Source organism: Lonchura striata, chromosome 6 (assembly GCF_050655825.1).
Source record: "Lonchura striata isolate lonStrDom1 chromosome 6, ASM5065582v1, whole genome shotgun sequence".
NCBI lineage: Eukaryota > Metazoa > Chordata > Aves > Passeriformes > Estrildidae > Lonchura > Lonchura striata.
Window position 1 is genome coordinate 24,933,354 of NC_140708.1, and position 15,610 is coordinate 24,948,963.

Here is a 15,610-nt window from a genome sequence, read left to right on the forward strand (position 1 = left end):
TGCAGATGGAAGTTTGTCTTCTAACACTGAACCCCTGTGTTTCACACTTAGCTAAATACTTTATCCCCACAAGCATACCCTGCTTCAGGTCTACTAATGCTTCTGGAATGCTGCAGTGCAGCTGGTTCTCCTTTCTGTAAGGTCATTGGCTTAAGTGTTGGAAGAGGAAGCTATGAGCAGTTATTTGTGTGTTACACAGAGCAATCCAGTACTGTTTAGAGGTATTGAAAATTACTCTCAATGGTGTGACTGTCCTTTATGGTACTGCAGCAGAAGGATGAATGAAACTTCAGACTTGCATGTTTTCCATGTAGATAACAAAAAGGTGCGAGCAATAAAGACCTCTGTGTGTTTATTTACTTTTTAAAAAAAATATTTAGATTACCAGGGCATTTTTTTGGTGTTCTTTGCTGTGGTGGTAGGGTGTGGAGTTTTTTGGGTTTCTGGTTTTGGTGGGGTTTGTTTTAAGATACTATTTGAGATATCTTTATCTTCTTAAACAAATGTTTATAAGCAAAAGATATTTTCCCAGCCCCAGTTACCTGTCTGTAGTTTAAAAGGCTTATCTTTATCTGTGCAGGAATAAATACCAGAAATGCAAGTCCCTGCACATATTGAAGCACTCTTAAATATATTGTCACAGTGATTTTCAGGAAAAACATGCTTTTAGCTTCTTACTGAGTTAATTATTGGCAGTGGATAACAGGATGCAGTTCCAGACATAGTAAGAAGATAACTTGTTATTAGAGCTGAAATTTATTTTTCTTTATTTGGAATTAGGAAGTGTTCTGGAATTTTCAATAAATGCCTGATATGTTGCAATAAAGATTTTTAAAAATAACCTTCTTGTGAAACCATACATGTGACACTTCCAAAATAATTTTTTTACATATACACATTTTACGTAGTCTTGAATCTTAGCTGTCAGCTGATCTATCTTCTGGCACATGCCCTGCATCTTAAGCATTTGACAAGGCATTTGACTTCAAATTGTGTTTTTACCTTGTTATGGGAGAATATTAACTCACATCTTTCAAAGTGAAGTTTTATGTAAGTTCAAGCTTTTTAGATTCTGCATCAAATGCACAGTGAAGGATATTGGATTCTTTACATCTAGTCATAGAATGTATTCCAGAAAAAAATGGATACTTTATTTGCATAAGTTCTCTACATGTCTGATTGTTGTGGGATCTAATCTTCAAATAAGTTTCCTAGAGCACAGGCTTCTTGAGGAAAAAGCACCTTCCTTTGGAGAGTTCTGATACTTTGGAATGTATTTCAGTTTGGGGAATGTGCAGCCATGACAGTTTGAGCCTAAATCTATTTTGGTCTCTGTTTTGACTCTTTCTAGTAACACTTAAGAGTTTTCCTTCTCTGCCCATGTGATCTCTTTTTAAAAAACCCAACTGTTCATGATGTGTACTTTCAGGAACACATTTGGGTGATGCGTTCTACCTTTGGTGAAAATCTCTGTTGAAGAATATTTAATTCTTGTTTTTTTCTTTCTCTGTTGCCTTGGAAATAGTGCACAGGTTATAGCAGGAAGCACTAGCCTTGTTCACATGTAATGCTTGTATTAAAAAACAAGTGGCTTAATTTCTGATATACATCTTATGGTGCCTTTTAAAATATTTTTTTATCTTTTTTTAAAAACTTGCATACAAGTTAGATATGTAGAGATGTTGAAAAGGTTGCTGATGTTTGAGCTTCCTCATCTCTGACCACTAAATGAACTTGATTTGGTGACTCTTGTTACAAAGAAGTATATGGAAGAACCAGAACTTCTAACAGGAATAGGAGGGATGGCATTGCTATTTTACTGCAGCCTGGCTGCTGATCTCTGGGTGTTACCACAGGATACAGTCCTAATTTAAAAATGTACTGGAATGTCCTGAGGTACACAGTGTGACAGGAGTACTGAGGTGCTTTCTGGTTTTAAGTGGAATGAAATAATTCTAGGCTTGAGTATTATGTGTATTCATTCAAACGGCGAGCATTGTTTTTTTGTTTTTTCTTGTGCTTGTGTAAATTACAACATAACTCTACCAATCCTGTGTATGATTGTTAAAGATACTTGTTTCAATGTGCTGAATCATGTTGATGCATGTTATTCCATTAACTTGGCAGTAAACTTTTATTTACAGAGGCGAAAAAGAAGGGAATGTGAGATTTGATGTTTTCATCTGGCTCTGTTTAACTTTTTTCCTAAGGATTGTGCCATATTTTTGTTTTGTTGAGTTGCTGTTGTGGTCAAAGGATTAGAATTCTTTCTTCCTTAGAATCTTGTGTATATTGGAGACAGTTAAATATTTCTTTCTAAGTAGATTGCATGTATTAACCTCAGAGGAAGCAAATTATATGAAACAGACTTGTAATGATAAATACTGGTATATTGTCACTGAGTATAGTGTAGGTGGTTCTGGTTAAGGTGGGTGTGATGGTGTTGTTAAAGGCCTGAGGAATGTGAGGTATACTGGATCTTAAGAGGGGCTGGAATCAAGAGGAAGAAATGGAAAGAAGACACATGTTCTTGATTAGTGGTGGGTTTTTTTATTGTCAACTTCACATATTACTTAAATGCACTTGTGCACTGGCTAGGCTGGGTAGATTATGCAAATTTCTTTCCTACTTGATCCTGGGATGCTCAGTTGAAATATTGAACTAGAATACATCAAAGATTAAGTTGATACAAGCAGCTGCTTTCTCATTCATCTTTACTTAGCAGTCCTGGAAAGCTGCACTGTTGCTATCAACAATTTCAACTTGTAGTGTTTGCCACTTGCTGTCTTATTAAGTAATGTTAAAATATTTAATATGAAACTATTTATGCATTAAGTAATATCATGCTTACTAATTTGGAGTGAAGCTGAAAGTTGAAATTTTTATCAATAATGTTGTTTAGGAATATGAAGCACGGACAGGAAGAATGTATAAACCTCCACCCCCATCAGCAAGACGTAAAAATATTGAGTTTGAACCACTTTCAACTACTGCTTTGATTCTGGAGGATCGGCCAGCGTAAGTATGATTCTGCTGTGCAGCTGAAGGACTGAATTTTAGATATATTTCTGATGAGCTAAAATTCACAAGTCTTGTGTGAAAGAATTGTTGGATTATTCTATCTCACATAATAGCCTAACGAATACTTCCAGAAGGGCCATTAAGTGTTTCACAGCATATAAGGAATTCTTTCTCACTGTAATGGAGCCACCAGTCTGTAATCTACTGTGTCTCACAGCTGTCTGTGACCATGCTCTGGGCATCCTCAAAGCCTTCAGGAATTTTCTTGGTTGATTTCTTGGCTGCTTTCTCAATGTGCACTTCCTTCTCCCTTCACCTATTTTGGAAACTTAAAAGCATTTTAGGTAGGAAATACCTAAAAGTGCAGCTGAAGGCAGGGATACAGCAGCTGAAGATATGACAAAACCCACATAAAGTACAAATAAGAATAATAATGAAAAATGAGTAATAAATTGGTCAGTATTTTCAGATATACAGTCTTCAGCAATTTTAAGGAAAGAGAAAGGACCTGCTGACTAAGAACACAAGCTTGAGGAAAACAAATGGAGAAACGTTTTAAAACTGCACCATGGAAAATCTTGTGATGGCACTGTTAAATGTTTACTCTAATCACTTCCAATTAGAAAATGGAAAATAGAACATATTAGTGTTTCTTTGGATATTCTCTCTGGGAGTACATAAACTCATTCTGTGCTAAGACAGAAATACTCCGAATGGAATTACAGATTACTATGAGTGTTTGTTTTCATTAGTGCATTTTTTTTTTTCACTGTATGGTAGAGAGTGTAAGATATGCAATAACTGGATTGCTGATGTTTTTCTTTATTTTTATAGTATTAGAATGCACAAGCGAGGATAAATATGCTTTTACAAATGACACTTGTTTCAAATTGGAGTGCCATCCCAAGCATGTAGTGTGTTGCCACAGTCTAATCTTTGAAATTACATTACTCCCTCACTTTCATTGAAAATATTAATAAGTCATTTTGTCTGCTTGTATGAGAGAAGAGACAGAAAGCTTTCTTAATATTAAAATGACAAAAATGTTTACTGTTTATTTTGGACCAAAGTAGACTAGCGATTAGGTAAGAGGCTGAGACCAAACACTGTGTTTTAATTTGCTTTGAAGTGAGTCTCCTTGGTCAAGAGGAAGTGTGTTTAGCAATTAGGGGATCACTATGCAGCCAAAAAACAAACACATTTTTATCTGGTGAACTTTTAGACTGCACCAAGCTTCCTTAGGTTTAGCTCTGACATCAGTTGTGATCTATCCTTTCTTCCTTTGGCAAGCTTACCTTCTTTTGTGAGCAGTTTAAATTATTAACTACAACAAATAAATACCTTTACCTTTTATTGAAAATACATAATCACAGATTTCATATGAACATATGATGAAAATACACATGGGCAGAAATGCATTAGAATAAATAACTATAGGGTGTATCAGCATTTTCCTTTTGTCATTCACTTGAGCATCATTCCAGGCGCTTAACAAATATAATAACCTTACTCTGGGGGAAACTCCAGGAGAACTGAAAAAATGAGCAGCAAGCATCTAGTAGTTCTCTACAGCTGTTACTGGAACACTGGCAGTATGGCAGCCCCAGAGCTTGCCTTTGAGAGAAACTGAATTGAATCCTGTTCTGAAATGGTCCAGAATGTCATTTGTGTGTATTGAATTCAGGAACAACTTGTTTTCAGAAATCTTCCTGCCAAATCAGTGGAGGAGGCTTTACGTCATCGACAAGAATACGATGAGATGGTGGCAGAAGCAAAAAAACGAGGTATGTCAACTGCCAACAATCACTGTAATTCCTCTCAACTCTGCTGCAAAAATAAAGTAAATCCTGGCTTGTAGGCAAGCAGGTACATTAAAGAACCTCTTGTTTAATATCTAGGTTATTCTCTGGTGTATAGGGGCACACAGTTTAAAACAGAACTCAGTTATCAAATTGTTATTCTGCTACAATGAATGTAACTAGAATGCAACTTAACCATTCATTTACTTTCTAAGGAAAAACTTAATTTTTTCAAAATACTTGTGTAGTGTTGTCACCTAGAAACTTTCTGGATACTTGGACTTTTTTTGCAAGCTGTGTTGCTGCAGTTGCCAGTAAGAACCAAAGTATAATAAAGCTAATTGCTTAAAGATCAGGTTTCTTAAGAATTTCAGATCAATTTCAATTTGAAGAGAAATAAAAACTTTGGGATTATTTTCCAATCAGCTGTACCTGTGTAAACCTTCTTATTCCCACTAGGCATGATTAATTTAAAAAACAGATCTGTAGCACCTGGTATTGTGTCAATCTATGAATTGCTGTTGAAAGAACTTTTGTAGTCGTGCCTAGTATTCAGGGAATAAGCTATTTTAAGAATCTGTACTGCATGTTTTACTTGGGCTGTTGTCAGAGATACAAGCTTCTGAACTGATTGATCATCTATGGATCTGTGACAGCTTACTTTGAAAGATGCAATAAGAAATCCACAGCATTTGACAATGCATTTCACTCTGCTCTTGTGTGTATCTTGTAAGTTGTGATCTGGGTCTGTGTTCTTTAGTAACAGCATCTTTGGAGGTTCAGTCATGTGTGGTGTTTTCCTGTGTCTGCCCTGGTTTATTAACTGTTGCTACACACTCAAAGCTCCAGTAAAAATGTGATGAAGCTGGTCAGCCATATCTGTTTACCAGGGAGGGCATGTTTACTCTTTGATGTGATCAATGCATGCTTAAATAGAAAATGTCTTGCAATTTCACAGTGGTTCCAAGTGATGTCAGGAGAGCACTTGTCTGTCCTTCTTTTAGCCTTTTTAATAAGAGGAATCTGCAAATGATTTTTTTTAACAGAAGGCAGGACATTGTTCTCTTGTTCAGCATTGTGACTTTGTCTTAGATCTCTAGGTCCTGTTTCCAGAAAAGAAAATACAGAATCCTTTTAGGTGGAAGCTTCAGTAAAATTTGAGTATTTTTTAAATGGATGTAGAATTTCACTTTTAAATAGTAAAATTATCCATAAATATTGCTGATTAGTCTAATGGATAAATAAGGCTCAGATAAAATATGGTATGAAAATCATGAGTGGAAAAAGAGCACTGATGATGTGCTTGCTTATTAGTTATCCTGTGTACTGCAGAAAAGAAATATGAGTTTTCTAGCCTGATTTTGCTTGACTAAATCATTGTATTTTGAACAACTTAGCTTATATTAAAAAATGTCCAGAGAAATACACCTACAATCAACAGAAATAGTACATACAACTGTAATTTACCCTCGATATTTTAGATATCTAAATACTTGGGTAATAGCTGAATAATTTACCTAATTATTTGTATACACTAATACAGAATTATTAACATGTTATGCCTAACAGAAATTAAAGAAGCACATAAAAGGAAAAAAATAATGAGAGAGCGTTTCAAGCAAGAAGAGAATATCGCTAGTGCTATGGTGATTTGGGTCAATGAAATACTACCTAACTGGGAAGGCATGTAAGTAAAGTTCTGCTGTATAAATGAGGCGAGCGTGGCTTGTTTCTCCTCTGGAAACTGAGGACCCACATACCTTATTTTCCTTTTCTGTGTTGTCAAGAAGTCAGTTTTTGTTGCCATGATATAGTGTGAGGTCATTCTGGAGCAACATGAAATGTGCTTTCTGGGAGCTGAATGTTTGGGGGTTTCATGGGGCTTTAGTATCAATAGAGATCTTTGAATATTGATTTGGTAGACAGTATGTTATTTTGCTTGTAAATTGTCCAGTGATTGTAGAAAACAAGATGTGCAATATGTGTCTTTTTTTTTTTTTTTCTTCTCCCTGTTTCTATATATTAGGCGTGCTACCCGAAGAGTTCGAGAGCTGTGGTGGCAGGGATTGCCCCCAAGTGTACGTGGGAAGGTTTGGAGTCTAGCTGTGGGAAATGAATTAAACATCACTCCTGGTATGTTCCTAAGAGATCATATGCTAATGCTAAATTAAGCTGATTATTTTCAAAGAAAAATGCAAACTTTTGTTATATATGTATATGTATGTATATATGTAATTCAGGGTATATTTCTTTCTGAAGAAAGGTTAGGAAAAATTGTGTTTTACAAGTAGACATTGTGGCCTCATAAATTATGGAAACAAGGTTCCAAAACCTGCTTACGTAAACATGTAATATTTTAAGAATTAAGGTAGTGCTTCCCCCACCCCCCCACCCCCCCCCCAGAAAATAATTTTTATGTTTAAAACTGAGAATTTGTAGCTTTGCTTTCTTAAGGGAGTGAAAAGGGGAATCACTTTATTTTATAACTAATAATTGATAAATTGTAAGCATTTCAGTCACAAGAATACAAATCTAAATCATGCCTAAATCTAGGCATGATTTCCCTGTAATAATTTGCATATTAATAAATAGAAAGTACAACACAGTGCACACTGTAAAACTGTGTATAGTGGTAGCCATCTAATAGACTCTTCTCCTTCCCCCAGTGATGAAACCAAGTAACCAAAGCCAAGAATGCTTAGGATGCTTTTGTCTTCAATGGGTGCTTTTCTTACTACTTCCTTTTTGCTAATTGGTTTTGTTTCGGTTTCTTACAGAACTTTATGAAATCTTCTTGTCAAGAGCTAAGGAACGATGGAAAAGCTTCAGTGAGACAAGTTCTGAGAATGACATAGAAGGTGAGATCTCCTGAGTGCTCAACAACCTCCTATTCACTTTTACAAACTCAGGAAGTCTCACAAGTTCCTCTGAAATTTCAGCATTAAGAATATTTGTTAAATATTCTCAAAATCATTCCCTACTTAAATGTTTGCTCTTGTAACAAGTCAGCAAGCGAAGGGTTTGGCAGTACTTACTGTATCAATAAAAGACTCAGCTTTCATGAAAATATTAGCTGAAATACAATAAGATACATGCTCTTGCTTAGCTCTTCTTCGATGGGTTCTCAGTTGGTATCACTTCCATGATTTTGGGAAAGAAAAAAGAATATCTTCTATTTTTTGGTTCTGAAACTGAGAGGTGAAAAATACAAAACATGACACATTTCAGATCCCACTTCTATTTCCTTGCCTGCCTTTCCTTCCAAATCTATTAAGTGGAGATGTTAGCACTCTTCTGTTGAATGCAGTTTTTTCACTGGCACATTGCTGTCTTCTGTGGATGTTCTTTCTGTTAAAAACAGTATCAGTGATATTTTTAATGTTGGATGTCTCCTTGCTATAAAGGTTAGCTCTTTGTGCTGTTGACTGATAATTTTTTAAATGCCCTGTGATAGTGTCTTTTCCATTACTTTAGTTGTGTTTGCCATAGTCAGTCCTAATTGCCTGCTTTGACTGTAAATTATTTGGGTCTTTCTTAGGGATAGCCCTGTGGTTCATCTGAAGGTTGTCTTGAGACAAACAATTTATAAAAAATTCTGTGTCTACATGACTGTAAATATGCTTATCCTTGGAGAACATGTTTTCAATGCCCCTTGGTCTGTGGAGCAGTGGTTTGCTTGTTCTTTTGTTGTGGGGGGTGTGGACTGTCTTAGGGGAAAGTTTAGGTAGTGTTTTTTTTGAGAGGTAATAGTTCTGGATAAGAATGGAGGGAGAAGGAGGTATTTTAAATGTGCCAGATGTCTTGGGAAGCAATAAGGGAAAGCTGAAGAGTGATAGAATTTTCATCTCTGAAAAGCAAGCAAAAGCTGGAAGTGCTTATTACTAATCTTTGGTAGCAAAGTCTGGAAGACCAGCTATGATAGTTTTAGGAAGACGAGTGAAATGCTGCTTTCTAAGCTTCAGCAGAGCAGGCTCTGTTTAGCCTGTTCATCAGATTGTCACCTTGGCTTTCCAGTTGGTAATCTTGTCTGATTTAAGCCTTCTGAAAGAGCCTTTTCCCCAGGTCTTTTACCTATCCTTTTTCCCACATTATCACGAGTGTTTTTGTCATGTCCCTATGGAGAGGATTGGACAGAGATAATTCAAGGGCTAGCAGAATTTCTTCTGGAAGTTCTTGGATGAATGCTGCCTTCCTTGTCTTTATATGCCTACAGGAGTTTTGTTCTGAAGTTTGTAGATTTTATCAGCTTTAGTAAGTGTTGGTTGTGCTTGCAGATGCAGGTACATCTGTTGCTGATCGTGAGGCCAGTCTGGAGCTAATTAAGTTGGATATATCACGCACATTTCCATCCCTGTATATTTTCCAGAAGGTGAGATGCCTTTAACTTTAATTATGACAGCTTTAAAATTATAAATAGTTAAACAAGAAACATAACAGGCCAAATATGAAGTAGGTTTTAGAGGTTGTTTGGACTTCTTAAATGTTTTTAGATGTGAATAAAGTAGAGACAATTAGTGATGAGTTTTTTTCTCCTTGAAAAAATTGTATGAGATTCCTATTAATTAATTGATTCCTATTAATTCATATTAATTTTGAAACTACAGGCAGAAATGAGAGTGTTTTTGCTGCAATAGAAATTTTGATGCATTCTGGTACACCTTTTCAGGCTTTATGATTTTTATGGAGCTATAATATGCACACACATGAAATAAGATGCAATATTGTTATACAGTAACTTGTGCTACTAAGAATTAAAATATCCATTGTCTCTGAAAAGGAAAGACCAACTTTGAATCTGTACCAGATATCCTCATTTTCTAATATATACTGATTTCTGCTAAATTATTTCATAGGATTATTGTTACTTTTCTTTTAACATCTCAAAAGCATTTGTGGTAATGCTTGGAGTAAAAAATGGTATTATTCTAGATATGAATAAAGCAACAATTCACTGGCTCACTTGCATCTTAAAATATCAGCTTGTCGCTTTTCTGTATTTTTTTGAAAATAAATATTTCTTTTCTCCTTCTACCCTCTCCTCTTATTAGGGTGGTCCTTACCATGATCTCCTGCATAGTGTTTTAGGAGCATATACATGTTACAGACCAGATGTGGGATATGTAAGTATTTGATGTAAAATGTTTCTAACATGACAAATAAGCTTAAGATGTCATGTATTAAAGTATATTGAATAAATAGGTGTTCTAAATGTTATGCTACCAGCACTTAAAAAAATAATTAAACTTGGGCAGTTATTTCGTAGCAGTCACAATGATGGTAGTTCTTAGAGACAATTAAATAACTGAAAATGTACTGACTGTTGAGTATCTGGATTGCATGGAAAATTTTAAATGGGTGTGTTCATAAGACATTATAGTTCTGACAGAGTATCCACAGGGAAAAAATCCTTAAGGTATTAGTGGACTTCCAGTTAGCACCTCACTTGTTCTGTCTTACTGTTGCTTCCCCTGTTGCCATTTCCATAGGGATACTCCCTGCTTCACTACTGCATGTCCGAAAATCTAGAAATTCCTTCTTAGTGTCTTGCTGACACAGAATAATCACTCCCTCTGAGTTCAGTGTAGATAAGACAGTTTTCAGCAAACAGTACTGTGTTTAAAAACAAGCAAAGAAAACCCCATTAAAGAAATTGTCAAAAACCCCTGAATGAACCAACTAAACCTAACATCTCTCTGAATGGTGTTATCTTAAAGATTCATTTAAATAATGAACAGTAATGAAGAAAAGGGGTTTTTTTTTGTCTTTGTTCCTGGGGGTATCTGGGAAAATCTTTCACAAGCTCTAATGCTTCAGGGCTCAAAAACACTTGAAAAATTTTAAGTCTCATCCATTCAACAAAGCATTATTTTGCACAGGGTGTGTCTTCCTCTCTATATCAGATATGCTTGGGACTCTGCATAAATAACTAGTTGGTTTTTCATGTTCAGATGTTTTAGGCCTGAATTCTGTCATCTGTGACCTCATTTTTGGAGACTCTCCCATATTTTTAAAGTGAGATTACAAACTCTGCTGGTTCTGAGACTGCTTGTTCCCAGGGTGGAGTTTCAAAAGGCAAATAAGTAATTTTTTGTGGATAAGTCTTTATCTTTTCCATTAGAACTATAGCTAGTCTTGATATTTCTTATTACATTTTTTTAATGTTAATATGACAGTAAATGTAGTCTCATTTCCACACTTATTTATCCCCCAGAAATGGAAAGCGGATTGACCGTTTCTGATGTATATCAATACTCTTTTCCCTAGTTGGTTAAAATGCTGTCTGCATGGGTTTTTTTTAATGAGAACAGGCAGCATGAATGTTTAGAGACAGTGGAATAAAGATGATTGCAATTGAAATTGGTAAAATTATTCTTAGCATAATGGGTATTCAGATCACCACTTAACTACAGAATCATGCTCTTGTATTGTAAGCTGAAGTGTTTTTGGGAGAGTAATGGTGGAAAAATGTAAACTTGCATTACAGCTAACCACCTCAAAGTAATTTTATATATGTGAAAAATTACAGTTTGGCAAGTGGAAAGACATGTATTGACTGCTCTGAAACAGCATTTTGTCTCAGTTCCAACGTATCTGTCTGGGTCTAAACTGTCCCATATGTGAAGTTTTTCTCCATGACTGCTTTTTCCCGTAGTTTAACAATGAACTTGAGGCCACGTTTTGTTTCTCATGAGCTCTGCATTCACTCTGTGTGGTTTTAACTTTCTTGTATTTCAAGTCCTGAGGACTTGTGATCATGAGACCTCCCAGAGTGTCTGAACTGCTGGAATCAAATTGATTGCATGCACAAAAATAATTTATCCATATTGTTTATATTCATCTGGAAATGTTATGCAATAGTACTTGATAAATTGCAAACTGTAAATATTTCCATTTCCAAAGATGTAAGATCTACTGAACCTACTCACCTTTATTTGCCCGATGCTTTTCCCACTTGAAGGTACAAGGGATGTCCTTCATTGCTGCTGTGCTCATTCTCAATCTGGAAGAGGCAGATGCTTTCATTGCCTTTGCTAACCTTCTAAACAAGCCATGCCAGCTGGCCTTTTTCCGTGTGGATCACAGCATGGTATGCACAGAGTTTTCTGGTTTTGGACCTTAACATTCTTTTGACTTGAAGCATAGTTATTTTATTGATGACTTCCTTTTGTCCTGTTGAATGATGGAGAACTTTAACCTGTGGTTACAAAACTGAGAACACCAGGTACTAATCTGTAAAGCTCATTCTCATGTTTTGATTTCTCCTCTAGAAACATTTAATCATTTTACTTAGCCTAAGGAGTCACATTGTGCTGTGTTGATATCAGTTCTTGGTGGGGTTTGTGTTGATTTACAACTAAATGTTCTTTTGATAACTGCTTATGATGTGCTTTACTATCCCTACAGATGCTGAAATACTTTGCAGCCTTTGAAGTATTTTTTGAAGAAAATCTTCCTAAATTGTTTCTTCATTTCAAATCATACAGTCTTACTCCAGACATATATTTGATAGACTGGTGAGTTCATAGAAAACCTAACCTTACAACTGTTGGAACACTTTCTATTTTGCTATAGGTCTTTCAACACTGGAGATAAAGCATTAAAAAAGGCATTCAGTAGATGTTGTGAAGTCATGATTAACTTCCTTTGGCAGGCCTCAAGCTTTATTATAAGGGATGTATTCAGTTAAAAAATGAGACAGGAGTTCTGTGTGTTCATTTTCTTGTTACTGCAGTTGTGTGACATAAGTAGGGGAGAGAAGGCTATTACACCGTAGTAGTATGGTGTACTGTGATTGTAAGTGACTTGATGAAATGAGCATAATTAACTCCTGAAGGAAGCATGACTATAGGAATTGAAATTTTAAAGCAGAGGGAGGATGAAATTTAAGACCTGGTTTGAAAAGGAGTAAACTTGAAAATGCAGTGAACAATTTGAAGTAAGGAATGTTCTAAAGCAGAGAGTAGCAAACTGTGTGTATCTGTAATGGAAGGCAGTAGTGCAGGCTCCCTTGAAGTGTGGTACTGCTATCAAAAACAGATTATCTGTTTGTGTGCATAAGGATGAGCTTCATCTAGAATTATTATTAGAGTTTTGTGGTTTTAATGTGAAAAATTTAAAATGTATCACAGAAATGTAGCTATTGATTTATCATTAGTACATTAGTGGGATGCAGCCCACTAGTTGAGATTAGTTGTGGATTTAGATTTAGTTTAGGAAAGAAATGATGAACAGAGCTGTTAAACTGTATGGCTTAAATGAGAAGAGTTAAGTTACACAGTTGTGGTCTTTGTTGTTTAAGTTCTTATGTGAATATTATATTCTGTTTGAGTATGAAGAGATTTGTCACTTCTTTAGCCAAAGCTTTCTAAAGGATATGGCATTCAAATGGAGGATTTCTTGTGGCATCCAAAGAGAAGGGTTTCAGAGTACAAGTTCTAACTTCAAGAACTGTAGACGTGTGGATCATTGAAATAAGGCGGGGGGGGGGGGAAGTGTATAAAATAGCTTGTCATCTCCTTACTCTGAACTAATTTAACTGAGGTTTTAAGGAAGTTGTTTTTTAATTTTTTTTAAATAAAAAAGTTATAACTCTTCCTTTTTGTTTGTTTTTGACTCATTTGTAGGATTTTTACACTCTACAGCAAGTCATTACCACTTGATCTGGCCTGTCGTGTCTGGGATGTTTTCTGTAGAGATGGAGAAGAATTTTTGTTTAGGACAGGATTAGGAATCCTTCGGTTATATGAAGATATTCTCCTACAGATGGACTTTATTCATATAGCACAGTTTCTAACAAAACTTCCAGAAGATATTACATCAGAAAAGCTTTTTAGTTGTATTGCAGCTATTCAGATGCAGAATAGTAACAAAAAATGGGCACAGGTGAGTTTCTTGGAGATATAGATCAAATAATTAATGTTAGCACGCAAATATATGGGGTACCTCTCTCCATGATTATTTAAGCTGCTTGTCTGACTCCTGAGCAATGGGCACTTCCTTTCTAATGTCTCATTTTAGCAATTAATATCAATGCTAATATTGTTGTGGTTAATATTGATGTAACACTGTCAGTCTTCATATTAATTAAATAATTTACTTTTCCAGGTGTTTGCCTCACTTATGAAGGACAACAAAGAAGGGGACAAGAACCATAGCCCAGCACCGAAAAGCTAATGTTGAGGTCTATTGGAAATGTGGAAAACCACTTGATGACAAAGAAGTCTTCACATCGCTTCCATGTGGAAAAAGCACTATAGAAAATGTGAAAATGAGATGGAAGAAGGACACAGCTCTCAGTGGACTAATGAACTGATGAAATCTTCACCCTTTTGCCAGTATTAGTTTTTGCTGTGGGAAGATCTGATTTCACACAGAATACTAAAACCTATGAAACTGAGAAGCGGGGAGTTAATATTTAATACTTTAAAAGAATCAGCTCAATGCAATAAACATTTGTAATAACTTCTGTTGGTACTTTAGACAAATTTTTGAGGCATAACTGTTTTTAAAAATACCACAAAGGCACTTTTTGGAGGGGATGAGGAAATGCTAAATCTTAAGGCCCCAAAACTGCTATCCAAACCAAATGCTTTGGTACAAACATTACCTCCAAAATTAACAATTTGCAAGTATTGAGGACCAAATAAGGTGATTTGGTGTGTTTATGTGCAAGGTGGTTAAGATTTGGGAAGGGGTATTATCTTATTTACTTGTTCGTTTGTTTGTTTGTTTTAAGTTGCAGTTTCATTCTTCAGTCTGGGCAAATGTAATTAACTCAGGAACTGTAGACATATTGTGCCCAAACCTAGAGCAAAAATAATGAGTTTTAAACAGTTGTAAGAGCAGGGCTGCTATTCTTACTGTACAGCTTTCATAGCAAGTGGTGTTTAAGCATTTGTTTTGGTGTATTGATTGTGGAGTAAATGAAGTGGGTATTCTGTGAAAGGGTTTTGCCACCAGAAGTTTTATATTGTCGAGCCATTTCCAGCTAAAATTACTTGTATGTAATGGTGAACACTAGAAAATGACAAGGCTATCTAAAGGCTTTTGTGTTCTCAAAGAAGCAGCCACTTTTAACACTTGGAAATAATGCAGACACAGAATTGTTTTTGAAACTGTCTTTTTATTAGTGTGCAATACTGAAATCAAAAAAGCATCTGGTTTAGTGGTAATTCTTTAACATCTTTGAACTGTGAGACATAAGGTCATGCTGTATGTGTCACGGCAAATATTTTCAAACATTTCCTGTTCTTGAAGATGCTGTATAACAACCTGTGGTTGTAGGGGACAGAAATTTAAAATGGATAGCACTGCAGGTGAGGAACACTTGCGCTCTCTTGATCCATTTTTTGCTAATATTTAATGTAAATAAATTACTTACATGTGGGTTTTTTCAACTGGTCCCTCTGGAAATCAAGTAAGAATTGCCATTATGTATTTTTAAGTGCAGGAGGCTTCCAGTTGTCTGGTGTTTTAAAAGCAGAGTCCGAATAATTGGGGTAAAGATTTAGTGTGGTGTAACTTGCGTTGCTATCTGGTTTAAAATCTACATATATGCTACTCATAACATTACAATTTGAAATGTAAATGTCTGATTTTTCTTAACTTATGTATTCACTACTTTAATTGGATCCAATTTGTCTTATATTTTTGTGTTATCTTGTACAGTTTTCTTACTTTTCAACTATAAATCTGTATATAACTGTAAATAGAAGGATCAAGCCTTCCTTTAAGACCACTAGTACCAATTCCTGTGTAAATAAAACTTAGAGCAGCTGCGGGCAGTGCTT

General features: G+C 35.5%; 1 protein-coding gene across 3 annotated transcripts in view; it reads left to right on the plus strand.

The window, feature by feature from the left end:
• Nucleotides 1–15,596, plus strand: part of TBC1D12 (TBC1 domain family member 12) — a 41,225-nt gene extending 25,629 nt beyond the window's left edge. For 2 of the 3 annotated variants that reach the window (XM_021539549.3, XM_085583646.1), the window contains 11 exons: nucleotides 2,903–3,018; nucleotides 4,723–4,805; nucleotides 6,390–6,507; nucleotides 6,847–6,953; nucleotides 7,598–7,678; nucleotides 9,095–9,189; nucleotides 9,869–9,940; nucleotides 11,779–11,907; nucleotides 12,225–12,334; nucleotides 13,445–13,703; nucleotides 13,926–15,596. In XM_021539549.3, coding sequence (XP_021395224.3) covers nucleotides 2,903–3,018; nucleotides 4,723–4,805; nucleotides 6,390–6,507; nucleotides 6,847–6,953; nucleotides 7,598–7,678; nucleotides 9,095–9,189; nucleotides 9,869–9,940; nucleotides 11,779–11,907; nucleotides 12,225–12,334; nucleotides 13,445–13,703; nucleotides 13,926–13,994 — 1,239 coding nt within the window. In that variant the 3' untranslated portion in view covers nucleotides 13,995–15,596. The remainder of the gene's footprint in view (nucleotides 1–2,902; nucleotides 3,019–4,722; nucleotides 4,806–6,389; nucleotides 6,508–6,846; nucleotides 6,954–7,597; nucleotides 7,679–9,094; nucleotides 9,190–9,868; nucleotides 9,941–11,778; nucleotides 11,908–12,224; nucleotides 12,335–13,444; nucleotides 13,704–13,925) is intronic. The other variant, XM_085583647.1, reaches the window with a different exon arrangement.
• The last annotated feature ends 14 nt before the right edge of the window (nucleotides 15,597–15,610 follow it).